At 42.0% G+C, this 22,209-nt stretch overlaps 1 protein-coding gene across 1 annotated transcript in view; it reads left to right on the plus strand.

Annotated features, from left to right (window-relative positions):
* The window catches only part of LOC117364557 (disintegrin and metalloproteinase domain-containing protein 33-like), a 313,992-nt gene that overhangs the window by 43,292 nt on the left and 248,491 nt on the right, over positions 1-22,209 (plus strand). Inside the window, exon 2 of the mRNA XM_033953874.1 lies at positions 4,456-4,535. Within this exon, the coding sequence (XP_033809765.1) occupies positions 4,456-4,535 (80 nt within the window). The remainder of the gene's footprint in view (positions 1-4,455; positions 4,536-22,209) is intronic.

Consider the following 22,209-nt stretch of genomic DNA (forward strand, 5'->3'; position numbering starts at 1 on the left):
TACCTGAATGCAAACCACTTGGGGGCCAGGGATGTCAAATATCGGTCCTCGAGGGCCGCAATCCAGTCGGGTTTTCAGGATTTCCCAAAATGAATATGCACGAGATCTATTAGCATACAATGAAAGCAGTGCATGCAAATAGATCTCATGCATATTCATTGGGGAAATCCCGAAAACCCGACTGGCTTGCGGCCCTCGAGGACCGACATTTGACACCCCTGACTTAGGCTATAAGTGGTCTATAGATACTAATAAATAAAATAAACCCAAATTGTTTCCAATTGTGCACATGCAAATTGGGCATATGCTCGTCTTTGGAAGCCATATATTGAATCTGGGGGATGGTATAAGCTGGCATGCCTAAACGAAGGCTCGTTGATACCAACTTACATTAGTATTCTATAATGGAATCTTGGTGCCCAGATTCTATTATAGAATTAGCGCTTAGCAAGCTGCATCTAGGCTCCTAAATCGTGATGCCCAGTTCTAGGAGTGCATTCGTTCAGTGGTGACTGCTCTCCACTGCAAGGACAATTTTGTAACCTAGGTGCTTCTTGTCTAGAATACTAGTATTTACTTGTGTAAGTGTGCATTTATCCCGGTAAATGCCTAAGCACTATTCTGAAATGGCATACCTAACTTAGATCGCGCATAAATGCAAGAGGCACATACACATGGGTGGAGCACAGGCGGGTCTCCTAGTTCCTCAACAAACTCTCCTCCAACCCTAGACCTACAGACCCCGAATCACATTGGCACAACTGGACCGCCCTCTCCGAGTCCACCTACCACTCCCTTGCTCCATTAACTACTAAAACCATCTCCTACCCCCGAAAGGTCCCCTGGTACCTACCTCTTCACAGAAAATTGAAACAGAAATGTCGCGCTTTGGAGCGCAAATGAAAAAAATCTAAATCCCCCTCTGATAGACAGACCTGGAGGGTTAATATTAAATTTTACAATTCAACATTAAAAAAAGCCAGGAAAAACTTCTTCGGAGACAAGATCTCTAGATCCAACAACCAGATCAGTGCGCTGTTCAACATCTGGCGCTCCCTAACTACAAAAAAAGACCCATCTTTGCTCCCACCATCTCTATCAGCCGATGCCCTTGCAAATTTCTTTAACGAAAAGGTTACCACCCTAAGATGCTCCTTCCCTCCCACAGTCTCCTACAATTCCCTGACCTCTATTGACCTCAACCCTACCCTACCTGTATCCACCCCCATTCCTGCCGACAGATCCTGGACCGCCTTCGATCTTGTCTCCGAACCACAAGTCTCCAAACTCTTCCTCAAACTAAAAACTTGCAAGTGCATTTTGGATCCTTTCCCCTCCTATCTATTCGAGAATATCCCTACACAGGCCATCGCTTCCCTCACCAAACTCATAAACTCTGCCCTAACATCGGGCCTTTTTTCCCCCGACATGGGACACATTTCATTGTCCCCTCTACTGAAAAAGTCCGACCTTGATCCCTCCATTCCATCAAATTACCGTCCTATAGCAAATATCCCTCTCCTAACCAAGTTATTAGAATCCATCATATCCACCCAACTCTCATCCTACCTAGAAAGATTATCTATCCTCCTACCTCACCAATTCGGCTTCAGACCCAACTTCAGCACCGAATCCCTCTTAGCCTCTCTAATCTCTAAGGTTCAACAACTCCACTCTCGCAACAAATTTGCTGTTCTTCTTCAATTCGACCTCTCCGCAGCCTTCGATGTCGTCCACCACGACATCCTAATCTTCCAACTCTCCGAAATAGGCATAAGCTCCACAGTCCTAGATTGGTTCTCGAAATTCCTACACTTCCGCTCCTACACCGTTAACACAAACGGTACCTCATCCCCCCCTGGAAGCCGAAATGTGGAGTCCCGCAAGGCTCACCACTCTCCCCTATCCTTTTCAATATCTACATGTCCTCTCTGAAACTCCTTCATCTATCCCCCCTAGAAACTCTCTACTCCTACGCTGACGACATCCTCATCCTCCTCGAGACCGACTCAAACCTCTCTAACCTCGCTGAGAACATATCCACATGTATTACGAACCTCCAATCCTGGGCCCAATCTGTACAAATGAAACTGAATGAGTCCAAAACAAAACTACTTTGGCTCGGCCCAATTTCAGATCATTTACCCACCTCCATCCCACTACCTTCCGGCCCCACTCTTCAGCTTGAGTTTTCAAGCAAAGTCCTAGGCATCATCTTAGACTCCTCTCTCTCCTTCAATGATCACCTCAACTCCCTGGTAAAAAAATGCTTCTTTAGCCTCCATATGTTGAGGAAAGTAAGATCCTGCTTTCATCATTCTCATTTCGCCATCCTCGTTCAATCCTCTCTAAACTGGACTACTGCAACTCCATCTATATAAGCCTAACTAAGAAAAACCTCCATAGACTTCAGCTAATTCAGAACGCCACAGCCAAGCTTATTTTCGCAAAAGGCAAGTTCGATCACGTCTCCCCACTCCTCTCCAAGCTTCACTGGCTCCCAGTATACTCCAGAGTCCTCTATAAATGTGCCTGCATAGCCTTCAAGATTCTACATGGCGTCCTCCCTCCCATTATCCCACTCTTCTGGAATTCCTCAAACCCACTCTCCACTAGATCCTCCCCAAAACTAAAACTATCTTTCCCATCTATAAAAGGTATATCCCGCACAGGAAAACTTGGAACATCCCTCCTCTTTAGAACCACAGAACTCTGGAACAACCTCTCATCCCCACTCAGAAATTCTAGCTCCTTCCAATCCTTCCGCAAACACTTGAAAACTTGGCTCTTTTCAAAAATCTAATCTCCTCCCGTTCTCTAGTACCCTGTTCCCTGTCTATCTTCTCAGTCCCTCTCCTATATCCCTTTGTAGTTCCTTTCCTCTCAACCTCTGTAAACCGTGCCGACTCTGCGCTTGCGGAGATGGTGCGGTATACAAACCTAAGGTTTAGTTTAGTTTAGTTTAGTTACACATGTAGGAGAGAATTTTACAACGGTGCCAAAATCTTGGTGCCAAAAACTTCAGCATTAAGTGCTATTCTAAGTGCACCTTGTAAAGAATAATGTTTAGTGCGGATCTCGGGCCTAACCTTTGGACTTACGCCTCCTAAAAACCTGGTGTATATGCTGACACCCAAGTTAGTCACCCAAGATGAGGTATTCTGTGCAACTTTTCAGAATGCCCCTGACAAGCCCATAGACATGCTCCCTTTTCAGATATGCGCAATGAGTTGGGTGCTGAGCCCAGTGGCGTAGTAAAGGGGTGGACCGCCCCGAGCACAGTCTTTGCAAGAGGCACCTCTCCTTCTCTCTGCCCCCCAGGTACCTCTTTAAATGTTCATTGGTGTGAGCAGAATCTTCCACTTGCTGCTCATGCCAGCCTTGGCTCCCTTCTGATATCACTTCCTGGTCCTTGGAAATATACACTATGAGGCTGATTCTATAAATGGCGCCTAAATAGGTCGGCATTTAGAAAAATGGTGCCAGCCATGTGTCAAGTCACACAGAGATGCCGTTTGCAGAATTGCAGCTAACGGCGCAATTTTGGCAGTTTCGCACATAAATTTCATCATTTTCAACATGCATAATGAGTATGTCAGTAATAACACCCATGTTATAGTATTGCCCCTTAGTTGCTTTTGAAATCTGCAGACAGAGGGTTACCTGTTTACCAATAGCCTTTGGAAAACTGGCCAATGTATTTTCCTCCTAAGAAAATGTTTCAACAAAAGTAATTCCGTGCCAGACTGTGCAGGTGCAGAGCTGTAGGCGGCTAGACGTTTTATTTATAAACCAGTACAAATAAGCACAATCAGGAAAGAGGAACATGAGGTTTGTGCTAACAGCTGGCAGGTGGCATCTTGTACTTGAAGAATATTTGGAATATTAACTTTGCTGATTAATTTTGTTGCCTTCTCTTTGAGTCTTATTCTGTTTCCTCTTCTACCATCTGGAGATGGTGCAGAGGGGGAGGGGAGTTGAAAGGATTGAAGACTGAAGTAGAAAAGGTCAAATAAAAATAAGGGCTGGACTAAAATATCTATTTTTTCCGTCTGTCAGTTTTGCTCTCTAATGGGATTGTTTTATATTGTGTCATTTTGTTGCAATGTATTTTTTATGTATAGTGTGATTTTTGTACTTTTCCTTGGCTGAAAGTGGAATATGAGTAATAAACCATAAATGAAGGAGGGGAGGGCATCTTTAATCATGTGTGTGGATGTCGCTCCAAATCCCATCCTGTGCTATATACAACTGAACCTGACCTCTGTGGCCTACTTATAGGGACAATCCATTTTTCTTAGCACATTTGATTGTTACAGTCTTTTCTTTTGACCTATGATAAACAGCAAGGAGGGGGGCAGAAGAAAGACTAGGAGAGGACCAGGTAATCTCGTGAAAATGAATTTTGGCCTTGCCTAAATTTTTTCATCTCAGTTTCTTCTGTTCTGGTCACAGGCTCCTCACATGGAGAAGTCATCATTCCCCAGTGGCTCTTGAGAGGACGAGGCAAGCGAGAAGTCAGTACCCTGGAAAAGGTCAGTGTGGGATACAGACCCACGCACTGTAAATGGTCTGGTTTGTGTTTTTTTATTTTTTTTTTGTTTGTCTGCTGTTATCTAGTGCATGGGAGGGTAGTGTTGCCAGATACAGAGTAAGCAATAAACCCATCCTCACTTCTGCACTCCATTCAACCCCCAGATGGGCTCCCCTTACTTCAGGATTTCATAGCGTTTTGTAGGACACGAAACAATGAGCTTTTGTTTTAAATGCCGATTTCTGTGACAGCTGCACAGTTTGGCCCGATGCTGCGGTTTGGACTTCCATTTTCTCCAGCGTGGGGTGCCCAGGTGACATCATAGACTTTGGCACTTTTTCCTCTTGTTCTTATGTTTTGTTTGTTATTGTTATACATCTGTATGTATGCTTCCCCCCCCCCCGCCTTATACTTGCTGTTCTGTGAAATTTAGAGATGTATGAAAACGTATGCCTAGCAGAACATCTCTGTGGGGTAGAAAGGGAAATCCCCCCTCCAGCTGGTCCAGATTAACTGTGCAGCTTGAAAAAAAAATTCCATTCGTGTGACTCAGGCAGGACTTTTACAGACTAGGGAGCGTAATGGGAGTCGAGACCAGAGCTAGGATTGAGGACTGAGCAACCAGGCTATGGATATTAAAAGGGAAATTCTATAATGAGGTGCCTGCGTTAACTGTACCTTTTATGTTTAAATGCATAGCATACTTGCACATACCCATGAAAGTGCCTGCAGGGAACCTAAGCACTATTTTGGAACAGCATGTGTAATTGGCATAAATGCAGGGGGTGGGGACACATGGGTGGGACTTCCCCTTGCACACCTCTGGTGTGTCTGCAGGGGTGTAAAGATAAGGCACTCAGAGTGGTTTATGCTAATATTTTATGATGGAAATAGGGGCATTCAGATGTCATCATAGAATAGACTATCAAATGAAGCAAGACACGATCTCCTTAGGGGCGCCCTTCTTTCTCAGTCTTCCTATTAAATGTATATAAAATTTGAGATACATTCAAACATATTATCTGGGATCCAAAACACTTAGCTCATGTATAGATTTAAAGAAGAATGTTCCTGTTCACCACTCTGGATGATAAATGATCAGTATCTAATAGACATCGGTTAAAAATTGTTTATTGATCGGCCAGTTTCTATTTTGCTTTATTATGATAGATCATAGTGATGTTTGGAATTAGGTAATCCTCTCTCCCCTTTTTTCCTGGGACCTGAATCTCGCTTTGGGAACTTGTTTTGCTTTGCCAATTATGAACTTTTCTTTTTTTTTTTTTTTTTAATTTCCTTTGAATGTGTTAGATGTAATTAGGAAAAGTGTTATTTGCTGGTAAAGATTGTTCTCTTCTTTGATGTGATTAGCAATTCAAATAAATGGAAAGTTTTTTAAAAAAAGAATAGATTGTCACTGTGCAACATTGGGGTACCTACGTGGAGGCTTCAATTTATAGACTTACTGGCCAATATTCAGATCACGGGAGATGGCTGGTTATCTCCCACAATCGGCAGTGAAACTGGAAATTTAATTCTGGTGTCATATCCAGTGACCAGCATTGGATTTTGATGGGTGTTTGTGTGTGTGTGGGGGGGGGGGAGGGGGTGGCTAGCTTAGACATAACCAGCTAAGCTGATATTCATCAGCTGACTGGCTAAGTCCTCACGGCCAAAGATAGACCTACCACCGCCTAACTTGTTTTAATTGATGTTAATCAGCATGGTAATTGACTGCATCATTTAAAACCAATTAAGATGTCATTAAAAAAAGTAGGCACCCTTAGGTACCTACAAAAAAGGACGCCATAATCACATCTACAGAGTCACCTAATGGTGCCTGAGGTCAAAGTAGGCGTGGTTTACGCTGGACATGACCTCTGTAGACATGATTCTCGCCAAGCATGGGTGCTGGGAATATAGGCCTTCAAAACCCTGGCATACGTTACTGGTGCCTATGTGTACTGGTAGGCGCGATTCCGCAAACAGTCCTGTAGCGTGATTGACACGAGATCAGCGTTTTTGTAGGCAGCCGCTGATGTAGGCTTCATTTGCAGAATCCGGCCCTTAATGGCAATTGTTAGAGAAACCATGCTGGGTTTGATGGTTAATTGGTTTGAAAAATTTTAGTGTCTCGTGTCTTTGTGATTACTGCTCTTTAGTGTACTGTTCCTTGCCTTGAGTGTTCTGAAAAATGGACTTACACAGGAATAGACTGTTTTCTGTTATGGGATTGATCAGATTTGATGTTTCGATGGTGTGTTCTCTTTGCTTTCTAGACAATATTCTTCTTGTATATTTTATGAACGGCAATGAATATAACAGAAAAGAAAGACTTCAAATACATTTACTGGCAGTCCCCAGGTTAAGAACGATCTATGTTTTTAAAGCTGTTCTTAAGTCGGATTGTATGTAACTCAGAACTTGTAGATTTTAAGATTCTTACTGCTTACCTCTGCTCCCAACTGACAAAAGGGCCAACTGGACCCTACCAGTGTTCCCTCTAAAGCACAGCATGCACAACCACACACTGTTCTTAATGTGGCCATTCCTGAATCTGTTGCAGGAGAAGTGTAGAAGTCTATGCCACTGGAAATACTGCTCAGTAAAATCAGATGAAGCCATGACTGTATTCTTAAGTACAAGTTGCACTTAAGTCAGGTGTCTGTAACTTAGGGACTGCCTGTAGGCTATTATAGGATATGTGCCAAATTATTATCCCTGGGATGGGCAGCATGGAATGTTGCTATTCTTTTTGGGATTCTGCCAAGTTCTTGTGACCCGTATTGGCCACTCTTCGAAGCAGGATACTGGGCTAGTTGGACCATTGGCCTGATGCAATCTGGCTATTCTTATATTCTTAGACCATTTCACAGGATATGATGCGTGTGGAAATGATTGCCTTTAGAGCAAATTTTGTGTGATCGAGTCTAAATTGTTATGCGATACTTCCTCTGTAGCCATCTTTAAAAAATATAACTGAATTGTTTCCATGTGTGAGTATGTGGTTTAGCATTGATAAGTGCTTGAAATAATTGAGTTTAAAATATTTTGGAGTGCCACCCACAATACATAGCAGCTGTTGCAGATTACTTAGTAATCCATTGTCAGGTGCACTTTAAGGCATTATTTGTCACTAAGAGTGCAAGTAGCACAGTTCAGATGTCTATAACTAATGCTCATTTAAGTTATCATTGGGTGCCCTCCCCCCCCAAATAAAAGCAGTTCTAGCTATGCCACTGTATACACCTCATACCTTTTGTTCAGCAATAGCTCAAGGCGAATTATATTGAGGTACAGGAGGATTTGACATTTCCTCCGTCTAAGTTTGTTCCTGAGGCAGTAAAGAATGAAATGACTCACCCAAGATTCCAAGGAACAAACAGTGGGATTGGAACTAGAGAGCTGCATGGGAACGGGGATGACGGGAATCCCGCAGGACCCGCGGGGATCCCGCGGGTTCCCTCTCCGGGTCACGGGGATCCTGCGGGGTTTGATGCACTTGAGCCGCAAGGCTCGTCTTCTTTTCCCTACCTGCCCTGCCGCAGCCGACCGGAAGTCTTCCACGATGTCAGCGCTGATGTTGGAGGGAGGGCTTAAGCAAAGCCTTCCCTCCATCCGACGTCAGCGCTGACGTGTCTACAATCATCCATTCCCTTTCCCCTCCAAGTATCCGATCTCTCCCCTTCCCCACCTAAAGCCATTAACAATTAGGGCCAACCAGGTGTCTCTGCAGTATAGGAGAGGATTAGTTATAATGTCTTGAGCAAATGAATTTTCTAAGTGAGTGACAGTATTTTATTTTTATTTATTCCATTTTCTATACCGTTCTCCCAGGGAAGCTCAGAACGGTTTACATGCGTTTATTCAGGTACTCAAGCATTTTTCCCTGTCTGTCCCGGCGGGCTCACAATCTATCTAACATACCTGGGGCAATTGGGGGATTGAGTGACTTGCCCAGGGTCACGAGGAGCAGTGTGGGTTTGAACCCACAACCTCAGGGTGCTGAGGCTGTAGCTTTAACCACTGCGCCACACTCTCCCTCTTCACTAATTTAAAATTTACCTTCCTTTGGCTCCTTTGGGCTCTGTAAGAACGGACCCCAACCAGAGCTACATTTTCATAAACCTTTATGTCTAAATGTCTGAATGTATTTGATATACTGATATACTGTACATATGCATATCTAGGAGGCTTACTGTACATATTTTCAAAAATCAAATGCATTACTATAAAAGGCAAATAGTTCAGAGGAAAAGGAGAAAAGGTCTAAGAGTTTCCAGTGCAATAGATGAGACATTCTAGAAAGTAGGGTTATTTCCCTATAGTTGCGTACTGCTGCAGAAGGAATCCACTCTGGATTTTTCACACTGCCTCTGTTATACTTCACTGGGCTCTCTAGCTCTACCTGCAGTTCTTTCCTTCTGCACGTGTGCCTGCAGGAGTGTTTGTTCTGCTCTCCCCATTTTATTATTTTAAAATTTGATGTCATTTTGCCCCCTTTCAGATAATTTAGTGCTTAGAGCGAATTTGAAGCTCTGCCTGCTTGAGAATTCACAGACTTCGGTCTGTAGCTGAAAGGCTGATCCCACTGGATATCTGTAAGCCAACCTGCATAGTTTCTCTGGAGCTCAGGGCCATCCCTGAGATGGTCTCACTTCCTGTTAATCAGGGGTCGAGTGCAAACTGTTAGGCGCCCTTAGGAGGCTCAATGGAGTCTCGCAGGGTTCATCTGCATTGTTGCGCCTCTGTCCATCCCAGAGTGCCTCCGGTGGTCCGAAAGGGTGGAGGTGTAGTCAGACATAGGAGTCTGACTGGCAGTCCGAAGATCAGCTTTCCAGAACCATTCCTAGCATCGTGGCAGTGAAATTTCTCATTCAGCTACTGTAAGAGAGCTGAAAGCAAGTTGCAGCATAGCTTCTCTCGGGTCACAGTGAGTACACAGGCTGACAACCTGTGAGAGACATCAGGGGAAGTTTGAAAAGTGGGGGTTTTGAAGGTTTTTAGATGTTCCCCTGTGTTCCCCTTCCTGAAAAATCCTAAAATCATCATTTGTATAGTTTGGGAAGTGTGAAAAATTTCATGATTTTGGTGTGAATTTCTTGACGGTGGCCATCTTGGATTTGTAGCAATTTTCTTTTTTTTCCTAAAGTTCCCTGCTTCTTCAAATTTTGCGGAGAAACTTGCTGGGATGGTGTCCTTGGCCTATCCCCATGTGGATTCTTGCCAGGATTATGCAAATTTACCATGTATAGAACATTATTGCACCACGTGCCGCAGCCAGGGGAGGCCACAGCATCCAGCTTAGCCTCTCCCCTGCTGAAGCAGGTGACCAAATGCTCATATAGCCCAGAAGGGTGGCCTCCGTGACTTTCGGGGTTCGGTATATCTGGTAATTCTATCCACCAGGCTGTAGATCTACGCAGCCTAAGAAACACAAATTTTAGTCACTTAAGGGTGATTTTGTGACCCAGGAGCTGGACACTTTTTTCTGACTTTTGAAATTTTTGTGGTCTGAATCTCATAACCAGTGTTCTTCCCCTGTGCAGTCCCAGTCTGCCTCCATGGCGCGTCTCAAGATCATTGCTCCTTTGGACACATCCTTGCTTCACCCAGTCACTGTACTTGTGTTGCCTAACTCTGGTTTGGGGGATCCTGATGCGAATGACTTGCTTGCTGACCCTTATTTGCAGGTGCAGCACTTCTTAGGGCGGGAGTTCAGGGACTCTGTGCTGGATCTGTGGATTCCTTGGGGGTTTGGGAGCCTGGAAATACTCTCACAATCCTACGCTTATTTGAGTCTGCTGCTTTGCTGGACCTTATTTCTGCATCTTTGCAGGTGTTCATTTTGGTCACTCAGCCGTCTCACTCAGCTGGCTCTGTCCACTTCTTCCTCCTGGCTTAGTGGTGTGTGCTTGCAGTCTGCTACCTTCCCCTGGCACCCTGATATGTGCTTTCTGGTCTCAGAGCAGTTTGACTCTCCGAAGGGTGCTCTGAAGATTGCTAGAGCTATATCACGCTGGTATCCTCTGGCATAGAAGTGTCAGTGGCTTTTGGATCAGTCCAGGGTGGTGTCTTTGGCAGAGGTGGCTCATCGCACCTCTCTCCCAAGTGTGGGTGGTGTTGTGCTAGAGGATATACAAGACCACCATGTGGATGTGGTCCTCAGGAAACTTTGACGCAGCTACTGTAGGCATTAAAGCTGCTTAGGTGACACATTTTGTCGTACGCACCGGTTTCTCTCAAATGCATATGCTGGAGAGTGAGACGGTAGTTACCCCGCCTTTACTTTTTGATTATATGGCAGAGGCATTATATGACCTTTTGCGAGTTTGGCAAATGTGTCAGCATACTCCATCTCTGCCCGCAGAATGCTTTGATACAAACAGCGGACTGGTAATTCCACTTCCAAGGATACTTTGGAATGTTTTGGCTATGGTCTGGATGACCTCATGGATTCTAAAATGGACCGTCGCCCTAAAGCTCTGCCTGATAGCAGACCCAGACCCTCCTCGGATTCTGGTCATTTTAATTTCATGGCTCACAGTGATCCTGACCATATGCAAGTGCCACATTGTAGATTTCTTCACAGGGCTACCGATGACGGTATAATGGCTACAAGCGTTCCCTGCCTTCTTCCTCCAGTTCTGCGCCACCTGTTGAAGAGGCAAAATGGCACCAGGATGAGGGATGCTCCTCTTCAGATAGGAGACCGGCTCTAAGTTTGGTTTTTTTTCGGCTTAGATGCACATTACATCTGACAAGTGAGTCTTGGATTTTCTTCGGTTGGGCTACAAGCTGGAATTTGCCCGTCCTCTGCCAGATTGGTTCGTGGACTCTCTTACAGGTTGCCCGGTCACAGCACTCACAATTCCATCTACCGTTCAGCGCTGGCAGTATATTCAAGCTCTAGAACTGGGGTCGTCTGAACTCTCGGGCTCAGGCAGATACTCTACATACTTTCTCATGCCCAGAAAGATTATCTTCAGCTCGTGAATACAGCTTTCAAGGTTCCACGCTTTCAAATGGAGACCTTGGTTTCAGTCATTGCAGTAGTGGCCCCAGGGGAGTTTCTTGCCTTTCTGGTTCTCACGGAAGTATATTTGTACGTTTACTTTATTCAGGCCCACCACAATGTTATGTGGTTTCATATTCTGGAACAGCATTTCCAACTCTCAGCTCTGCCTTTTGGACTGGTAAAAGTGCCCCAGACCTGCAACACGGTGATGTTTGCCGTGGTGAGTTACATGCAAAAAAAAAAAAAAAAAAAAAAGAGCCAAAAAAGAGCCATCTGACGATCATGCAGTCGCTGGAATACCTGGGAATGCTCTTTGACTTGGCTGAGGGCCGCGCCAATCTACCAGTAGCCCACTGGCAGTACCTGGGTGCCCAGGTTTCTCCCCTTCTAGAGTGGCTGACTCTGTTGGCATGGGTTTATCTTCAATTCCTGGGATCCATGGTTGCCCCATTAGAGTGGTTCCTCTTCTGCATGCTTTGCTGTCTTGCTTGATTTGGCACAGGGATGCATTCAATCTTATCTACCTTGGACTCTGGAGACTGAGCAAGCATGGACTAGTGGCTTCTCTTGCAGTCACTCCATGGGGGCATACCACTACATGCTGCTTTCTGGATCGTGGTGCTGTCCGATGTCAGCCTTTAGGGCTCTCTTGTTCAGGGGAGTTGGACGCCCTCTCAGCGAAAGTGGCCCCTCAACCAGTTAGAGCTCAGAGCCATTTGGCAAGCTCTGATGAGATTGCAGAAGACTGGAGAGCCAAGCGGTCAGAGTCTTTTCCAGCAACGCAATGGCAGAAGCCTACGTCAATTACCAGGGAGGGTTCAAGAGCATTCCTCTGGCTCGGGAAGCCCACCTTCTTTTTCTTTAGGTGGAGTGTCATCTCCTAGCACTACAGACAGCTTATGTGGTGGGAGTAGACAACATTCAGGCTAACTTCCTCAACAGACAGACTCTGAATTTGGATGAGTGGGTCTTATCCCCAGAGGCATTCCAAACAATAGTGGAGCACTGTGGATGGCCTCGCTTCAATCTCATGGCCACAGCTAGAAACAAGAAAGCGAATTGCATCTTCAGTCGAAGATCCGAGCCCAGCAGCATGGAATTCAATGCTATGGTACAGGCATGGCCTCAGGAGATTCTCCTGTATGTTCTTTCTCCTTGGCCAATGATCAGTCTGGTCACCCAGAAGTTCACAGCTCATCCAGGCCATGTCATTCTGGTGGCTTCAGATAGGCCTTGCAGTCCCTGGTACACAGATCTGATGTGGCTGTGCAGAAGTCGCAGCCCTTGGCTGAACAATTCTTCGGACCTTCCCTTGCAGGTCCAATCTCCATTGAAGATCTGAGTCACTTTGCTTTTACGGCATTGCTTTTGAGCGTGCAACCTTAGAGCAAAAAGGATATTTTGGTATGTTTGTTGATACTCTTCTAAAGTCTAAGAAGTCGTCTACGGTTTTGGCCTTCCAACTTTGGTGCGCCCAGGACCAGGTGGACCCTTATTCAGCTCCGATCTCAGTGATTCTCACATTTCTTCAGGCTGGTATAGATAACGGCCTCACTGTGGCTTCTCTTCGGGTCCAGGTGGCTGGGCTCTCATGTTCTAGATCCCAGGATCATAGATCCTTGTTTGTGTCACATCTTGATATCGCTAGATTTCTGAAGGGGCTTTTCCTTTCCTGGGACTATAACCTGGTGCTGTCTAGCCTTGCCAAGGCTCCTTTTGAGCCCTCCGAGATGCTTCCCTCTTGGATTTGATGCTCAAGTCCGTTTTTCTGGTTGCCATTACTTTGGCACGATGTGTGTTGAACCTACAGGCTCTGTCTTGCAGAGAACCGTTCCTCCAGATTTTGGACACTGGGGTTTTCCTTCAGACAGATCTTTCCTTCCTACTGAAGATGGTTTCGGCGTTCCATGTTAATCAGGAAGTGTGTTTGACTGCCTATATAAGTTTTAAGAGTCTTTTTGTAGGATCTTGTGTTATTTTGCAAAGTATCTGGCCCTTTTTGAAAGCAGGCTTTGATCTAAGGGCCACCAAAGACATCCCTTGTCACCCAAAATAACAATGTTCAGGACTAGTGGTTTCCACTTCTGTAGTCGCCACAAAAACAGCTGTCTCCTTTAAACAAAGCATGTAGTGGAAGGAGCATGTGCTGTTCCTGAGGTGATAATCAGTTTGAATATGTTTCATATGACGTGTCGTAAGGGATATAGCTCCATTGTTGGGAATATTATATTTGTGATACTAAAATGAAGGTGCTGGGTTTATATTGAGATTGTAATCCAAGAGAGAATCCACTCCCACAAAGAAGAATTTATTTTGTGCTTTTACCATGTAGCTAGAACTAGCTGGGTGGCTGGTTGTCTGAGAGTTTCTTTTTTGTATAGAAAGCTGTGGTATCTTATGTTGCTAATTTAAAACTTGAGGGAGGTGGAGAAGAATGTGGTGCAGTGGTTAAAGCTACAGCCTCAGCACCCTGAGGTTGTGTGTTCCAACCTACGCTGCTCCTTATGACCTCAGAGACCTTGATTCAGGCAGAATGACTACTATAAGTTTCAAGTTTTATTTATATTTGATTAATCGCTTAATTAAAATTTTTTCTAAGCGAGTTACAATATATAAAAGTAACATATAGTTTAACATAGTATTAAAACAAAAACAACAAACATAAAACCAAAAAAACAGACATAATTTACACAATAAATATATTTTAAAAATGTTTACACAATGAGTATAACTGGCGAACTGATAGAGTAATACAGTGGGAAAAAGAAAGACAAACATAAAGAGGGAGAAAGTTAAGGAAGAAAGCAAAGGAAGAAAGAAGGGCTAGAAAAGCAATTTACAAGCTAAAAGCATCCTTAAATAAAAAGCTTTTTAAGTTCTTTTTAAAATAGCTTAGGTTACTTTCATCTCTTAATTGTAGAGGTAAAGAATTCCAGAGTTGTGCTGATACTGAAAACATATCTTGTCGACGGGTTCCAGTAATTTTCAAGGAGGGAATTGGTAGAAGTTTTTGGTCATAGCCTCAATCATTGGTCCATACCCCGAATACTATATAACCAATATACTACTCTTTTCAATATGGTTATTAATTCAAGAGAGCACCAATCTTTAAAGGAGCACTTATCTTAAACGCTGCATGGATTTAACAGCACTGCTTTAATTTTTCCGATGGTGCTTCCGTTTCAGGGAATATTACATTACATTACATTACATTAGGGATTTCTATTCCGCCATTACCTTGCAGTTCAAGGCGGATTACAAAAGAATTATCCAAGATGTATTACAACAAGAACTTACAAAAAAAAAAAAAAATTGGTCATTTTCAAAAAGAGTAAGAAATGGGTAAGGTTATTTGTTTGGGGTAGTTGGCTTTAGTGAGAGGTGGAGTTTGAGACTTGCGGTATTATTTCTTTTTTCAGAGTTTTCTTGAAGAGTATGGTCTTTATTTCTTTTCTAAAAGTCTTGTAGTCGAGGGATGCCGTCAGTAGATTGGCGATTTGGTTGTCTAGTTTGGCTGCTTGAGTGGCCAGGAGGCCATCATATAGTTTTTTCCGTTTGACCTCCTTAATTGGGGGGTATGAGAATGGGGTGTGAGTTTTCCTATATCTGGTTGCGGTGTTGTGGATGAGGCGGTTATTCAGGTAGTTTGGACTGTCTCTGTATAAAGTCTTAAATAGTAGGCAGTAGAATTTAAATTGTATTCCTGCTGGGATCGGAAGCCAGTGCGATTGGAGATATGCTTCTGTAATGTGATCATGTTTCTTTAATGAGTAGATGAGTCTTAGTGCTGTGTTTTGGATAGTTTGTAGTTGTTTTGTTATGGTTGTAGGGCATGGAAGGTAGAGGATATTACAGTAGTCAAGTAGGCCTAGTATTAAGGACTGAACTATGAGCTGGAATTGAGTTTTCTCGAAGAATTTCTGAACTTGTCTTAAGTTTCTCATTACTAAGAATGACTTTTGTATTGTTTTATTGATTTGCGGTTGCATGGTGCAGCATCTGTTGATAGTTATTCCTAGCAGTTTTAGGGTGGTTTGTATGGGGTAGTTGATTGCGTTGATATCAATGTTGGTTATGGTTGGTATTTTGTTGTTTTCTAGGAGGATGAATTTCGTTTTATCTGGGTTCAATTTCAGTTTATGATCTTTCATCCAGGTTGCTATTGATTTTAGTGTTTGGTATATTGTGTTTGTCATGGAGAGTTCAGGTTGATCGAAGGGTATTAGAATGGTAATGTCATCGGCATAGCTGTAGGAGGTTATGCTTTGTTTGTTCAGGTGAGAGCTGAGGAAGGCTGTATAGAGATTGAAGATAGTCGCGGATAGAGGGGATCCTTGGGGGACTTCGCAGGGGTTTGACCAAGGTTCAGATTTTTGTTTGTCTGATTTTACTCTATAGGTTCTTGATTTAAGGAATCCTTCAAACCATGTGTATACTTTATCTGTGATACCTATTGTATACAGGATTTATAGTAGAATGTTATGGTCCACCAAGTCGAATGCAGCGGTAAGGTCTAGTTGTATGAGCATCATTTTTTTTCCTGTGCTAAGATGTTGTCTGGCTGTGTCCAAGAGAGATCCTAATAGTGTTTCCGTGCTGAAGTTGTTTCTGAAGCCGGATTGTGTGGGATGGAGTATGTTATAGTTTTCTAGGTAATTGGAGAGGAATTTGGCAACTAGTCCTTCTATTATTTTGACGTAGAAATGCAGTGGAAATGCGGTGAGTACTCCTACTTTGGAGAGATTCTTTAATGACTAACAAAGCCTCCTCTTGGGGGATCTGTGTGTATAGTGAAACTACATCCAAAGTTACCAGCCATTTATCTGACATGTTAGGTTGAAGCGCTTCAATATTCATCAAGAAATGAGAAGAATCTCTAATATAGGATTTTATTTTCGGGACCTCGTCTCGAAGGAAGAAGTCCACAACCTTTGATAAAGGTTCTAATATAGAGGACCGAGTGTTGACTATAGGCCTCCCCGGAGGGCTTCTAAGGGTCTTGTGTATTTTTGGAACGAATGAAATGCTGGGGATCCTAGGGTTTTTTTCAAACAGAAAATGATATTCTTTCTTCGTAATTTCTCCTCGTTCATAGTGTGAGTTCAAAAGATTTAATATCTCTATACCCAGAGCCGTAGTGGGATCTCCCTCTAAGAGTTTATACGCCTGCGTGTCCGCCAACTGGCGTCTGGCTTCCATATCATAGTCACTCCTATTCAAAATGACCGTGGCCCCACCTTTGTCTGCCTTAGTAATAATAATATCGTTATTTGACAATAGTTCTTGAAAGTCCGACGTCTGAGCCTTAGTAGTATTGTGGGGACCCGGGTTGTGCCAGTTTTTTTGAAGCTCCTTCAGATCTGTGGTAATAAGTTCTTGAAAAGTAAAAATAAGGGGATCCATCGGGCCCGGGGGAACCCACTGTGACTTAGATCTACAAATTGGAATCGAACTTTCCTGCTTTGGAATTTGATTGGATTCACCCTCGTCCTCCAGCATTTGGACCACCTCTGTAGAGCCATCTTGAAAGAAAACTCTGCATTGCATCTTCCTAACAAAAGCATGCACTCCAGCATGCAGTTTGAAAAAATCCGGAGGATGGGACATAACAAATCCCAAGCCTTTCTCCAAAATTTCTTTTTGCGCAATGGTGTTTGATCAATGACATTTTTCTTTTATGGACAGGTTCTCCATGAATAATTTTGTTTCATGGTTGAATTCATGACACATGAACATTCAATTAATGGTTCATTTTTTTGCTTCTCAAATTCATTTTTTGGATATATTAGTCACCTGGCATAATGAATGTTTTTTGACTACCACTTATGAGAAACCGATGGCTAAAAATACATTCTTAGAATTTGCAAGTTGTCATCCGCAGCATCTGAGGAAGAGTCTTCAATTTTCCTAAATGTTAAGAATATGATGTAACAGTTCAAGCGTTAAAGACTTCAAGATACAAGCCAAACGTTTGCAAAAGAAATTAAGTGCCCGTGGATATCTGAGGAATATTTTACATCAATCGTATATAAGAACAAAATTTTATATCTTATATCTCTCTTTCCAACTTCTTCCTCTCTCTCTTTCTGGCCTCTGGGGGACTCTCTCTTCTCTTTCTCACCCCTTGTTGCTTTCTTACTTACCTTTCGCCCTCCGTCATCACCCTTCTTTTTCTTTCTTTTCCCTCTTCTCTCCTGACTTTTTTTTCTTTCCTTGAATATCTTCCCGCTACTTATCACAACACCATAGAATATTTTTACCTCTGATTATATGTATCTAACGATTTTCTGTTGTGCTTGAATAATTGTTTTTACTCATTTATTGTTCCACGATTATGGTATTGATATTGATTGTTTGTTTCTCTCCTTTTTTTGTATTTTGATAAAATTTTCAATAAATTTTCAAGAGAAAAAAAAAAAAAGAAGAGAATCATTTTTGATTTTTTCATTATAAATGCTGGCTCCAAAAGGACTAAATGACAGAATTGATTGGGCAGTATTCTATTGATTTTGTCTAAGTCTGGCTTCCATTGAGGAAAATTAAAAAAAAAAAATTTCATTTCATCTGTTTTTCATTGGATAAAAAGTGATGACATAATTCACTTTCATTGGCTATAAGGTTTGATGGCGTCCAAGTCTCTTGGCGCCATTTTTTGAATTGGATCTGCACACAAATTTGTGTTCTGTATGTTGCTGTTTTCAAGTAAACACTTTAATAAGAAATATTAACATTCAAATGCTTTTAATCACTGCTTTCTTCTTTTTGTTTAAAGGTACTGAAATACCTTTGAGCTACCCTCAATGACACCTCTACCCATCCTAACAAATTCACAATTCTCCCCATAGAGAGAGATTCTACTGCAGCACATAGAATATGGTTTCGATTCCCCAACATACAATGGCCTGAATTCAACAAATACTACAAAAAAATACAGTTATGCATCCTGTGACTTCAACAACTGTCCACCATATCTCCTAAAAACATCCAGCACAAAATTCCGTGCTCTTCTTCTAAACTGGATACAAATCTCGCTAATAAACGGCCACTACCCTACCAACCTCAGCGAAATCATCATCACCCCCATCCTCAAAGACCCCAAAGGACCGATGGACCAAACAGCCAACTACAGACCCATTGCCTCTATTCCACTCTACCTGATCCTCCCCCAGCTCCCGGAGAGGCGGTGGAGGTGCACCTTCGAATGGAAGACTCGGATAATATTGCGAGAGCGAAGGGAACTCTTCTGTAAGGATTGTAGTGGCCCCACAATGTTAGGTTTGTAGGGGTTCTGTGAGGTGCCCTTACAAATGCCAGGTCCCGAGTTCAATACCTTCACAGAAGATTCACCAGGAGTAGAATCAAATAAGAAACACAGCGAGAGGTGATGGCATAAAGAATATATTATAGAAATAGGCTTACAGAAAAGCAATATTCATAAGCATTACAATTAATGAGAGAGCAAAGCAGTTTCCCTGCCTTACAGAGTCCAGAAAGAAGCGTGAAGTTCCAGGGAGAGGCAGAGAGAGAGAGAAAAAAGGGAGATGGGGGTGATGATCTAAGCTTCGGGTTCCCAAGATAGAGAGAAGGGATAGAGAGATAGATAGAGAAAGAGAAAAATCCATGTGTGTTGCAGAGAGGAGGCTTTTATAGCTTGTAATCTTATTCTGAATATAGAAACTATTGTATTTCCCAGTATCTTTCTGTTTAGAATTTGTAAACTGTTTGAAACAATGGTTAGTTTAATTGATAAGGAGAGTGTGATACTTGCAGGCATGGTAGATGGGATTAGTCTCTGGCTTCTTTGTCCCATTCAAGCAGCCTATCTTCTTGATAAACAATCCAGTCTTTATGGATGATTAATGTATGTGAATTCTGTGCAGGAGCCCAGAATTCTGCATCAACATTCCAGAGTTAGAGTGATATAATGTCCCATAGGCCTTTGCTGACATTGGTTATGGCAACAAAAACTGATGATTGCTAGCAATGCTAGGGCTGACAGCTTCCAGCGGCAAACCCGGAAGGAGAGACCTCAATGCTCTTAGAAGCATCGCTGTTTAGCGGGGGAGATGGCCCGAGGAGAAGTGGTGGTGAGGCCAGTGGAGATAAGAGCCTAGGAAGTTTCCTAAGGCTCCAACAAGAGCAATTTCGAATGCCTGACCTCAAGCCACTTTCCAAGCCCTCGGTGATTACGCTTGACTCCTTGTGGGCTGCTATTGAAGATCTCCATATGGTATATTCTAGCTTCATTTCAGTAACTTTAAATATTCCAACAAAAATAACACAACTTGAAATGGAAGTCCAGAAACAGAATAAAAAGATTGGAGAAGTAGAAAAAACTACTAATGAGATTAAAACTGTGATTAAACAACAGACTATGGATAAGGCTTTATTAATAAGGAAAATTGAGAACTTAGAAAATCAAAATAGGAGTCTGAATTTGAGATTTTTGAATTTTCCGTTTCCTAAATATATGTCCCCGAGGGAAATTTTTAAGAATTTTCTGATTACTACATTGAAAATTCCTGAGACTAATTTTCCTCCAATACAAAAATTATACTTTTTGAAAAGGACTCTTAAAGACAAGAATGAAGTTGGAGAAGAGCAAGATGTAACAGCTTTACCGGAATCATCAAGAATTGAGTTCACTGGCTTTGCAACACTTTTGGTTTCCTTTGTCTTTTACCAAGATAAAGAGATGGTTCTTAAGCAATATTATAGTTTGAAGCAAATTTTCTATCTAGGTGAAAGAATATATATTTTTCCGGATGTTTCTAAGTGGACTCAAGTTAGGAGAAAGAAATTTCTAGCTTATCGGGATAAAGTACTCTCCTTGGGTGCATTTTTTCATTTGAGATTTCCATGCAAATGCTTTATTTCATATCAGGAGGTCAGATATATATTTTATGATCCAGTTCAGCTTCGTTTCTTTTTAGAGGGTAAGGGGATAACATTTGCAGCCTAGGCGAAAAGTGTAAGAATCAAGTCAGTTAGAAAGTTGAAGGGATTGCTCAATTTCTATGGTTTAGTAAATTTTATTTTTTCTTTTCCAATTTCCTCGCCCTGGAGGATTAATGTTATTGCACCCCTCTTAGATTGAGGACTGTATTATGTGGTATATTTTCTATTTGTTTTGTATAGTTTTAATTCCCAATGGGGAAATTGGGAGTATTATATTCTGTATATTTTTTTCCAAAGTATATGCTTTGTATTTAATTTGAAAATTATATATAAAAAAAAAATTTACATGTTGCACCTTGGCAACGCCCTTAATTTGTTTAAAAAGATTACCCTCAAATGTGGGAAATTTTTTTGCACGTTGCCAAACGAGTCAATTGCAAAAGAAATTCTGTGGGCATATTTTGAGGTCTGACACGCTCTTCCAATACTTTCTTTATAACATCTAAGGCCTCTTGTTGGGGAATAGAGGTATATAAGGCTGAAACATCAAGAGTTGCCATGATAAAGTCCTTCGAATCCATAATGTACAATTTGCCTTGCGAAACGTCATGCTTCAAAAATTTGTCCACAAACATCGACAAGGGTTCTAATAATGACCCCTGTGTGGAAATTATTGGTCTTATAGGTGGATTTCTGCTGTCCTTGTGGACTTTCGACAAAAAGTAGATATGAAGAATGATTGGGTGAGGTTTGTTCAGAAATCAGTAATCTCTATTAGTGAGTAAACCTTCCCTTAGACCTTTATTAGTTAAATTGTGAATGGTGTTTTGAAGACGTTTTGTTGGATCAAGAAATATTTCATGATACGCCTGTCTATGTTTAAGATGGTTTTCAGCCCGCATCTTATAAATGGGTTTATCGTGAATAATAATGGCACCTCCCTTGTCGGCGTGTTGTATTATAATATTTTTATTATTTTGCAAAGTAGAGAGGGCTTGATGTTCCTCTGATGACGGATTGGATCTGTATTTAGTCTTAGTCAGATGGTTAAACAACATGTTACAGTCTTTAACAACCAAATGTTTGAAAACATTGAGTTGCATCAAGAGGACCTGATGGTTTCCATACTGATTTCAATGCTATGATTGTTTTGTCCAAATCATCTGTTTTATATGCAAAAAATAGCTTCAATTTGAGATTTTTGTAATAAATTTTTTGAAATCAGTAACAAATTGAAATTAATTTCCCGGTACTGTGGGCGCAAATTAAAGGCCATGAGAAAGCAGTCTTGTCTCTGCTGGATTGAGAATTTGTTTTGATAAGTTAACAATTACGGATTCCAGGTTTGTTGAGAACGTGTCCATGGTCTGCCTCTCACCTGATTTCTTCCTTTTCTCGGTTGAAAATTTTGACCTTTGCCTAAAAAATTACTCAAACTGCTGCTGCTGCTGAGAAAACTTGTGCTGGAAGCAGAAACCACAGAATATGATGATTGTTTACATTGTGATGTTGTCAGTTGTTCGTGTTCTGGGTTCATCCAAGGATAAACCTTCTTATTTAAATAGTCTTTTTCATCCCTGTGGAATTTTTTTCAATTTGAACTTTTCGATTTTTTTTCTTAACTTTGCTATCGTGTCTTTCATTTTACTCATTTGGTTTTCAAAAACTTCAGCAGTGTGGATTCTTTCAAAGTAGATGTAAGCTTATCTACATTTTCTTTATAGGTGTTTATGACTGTTCTACTTTTTTCAGGAATTAA

The sequence above is a fragment of the Geotrypetes seraphini genome, chromosome 1 (genome assembly GCF_902459505.1).
Source record: "Geotrypetes seraphini chromosome 1, aGeoSer1.1, whole genome shotgun sequence".
In the NCBI taxonomy this organism is placed as follows: Eukaryota; Metazoa; Chordata; class Amphibia; order Gymnophiona; family Dermophiidae; genus Geotrypetes; species Geotrypetes seraphini.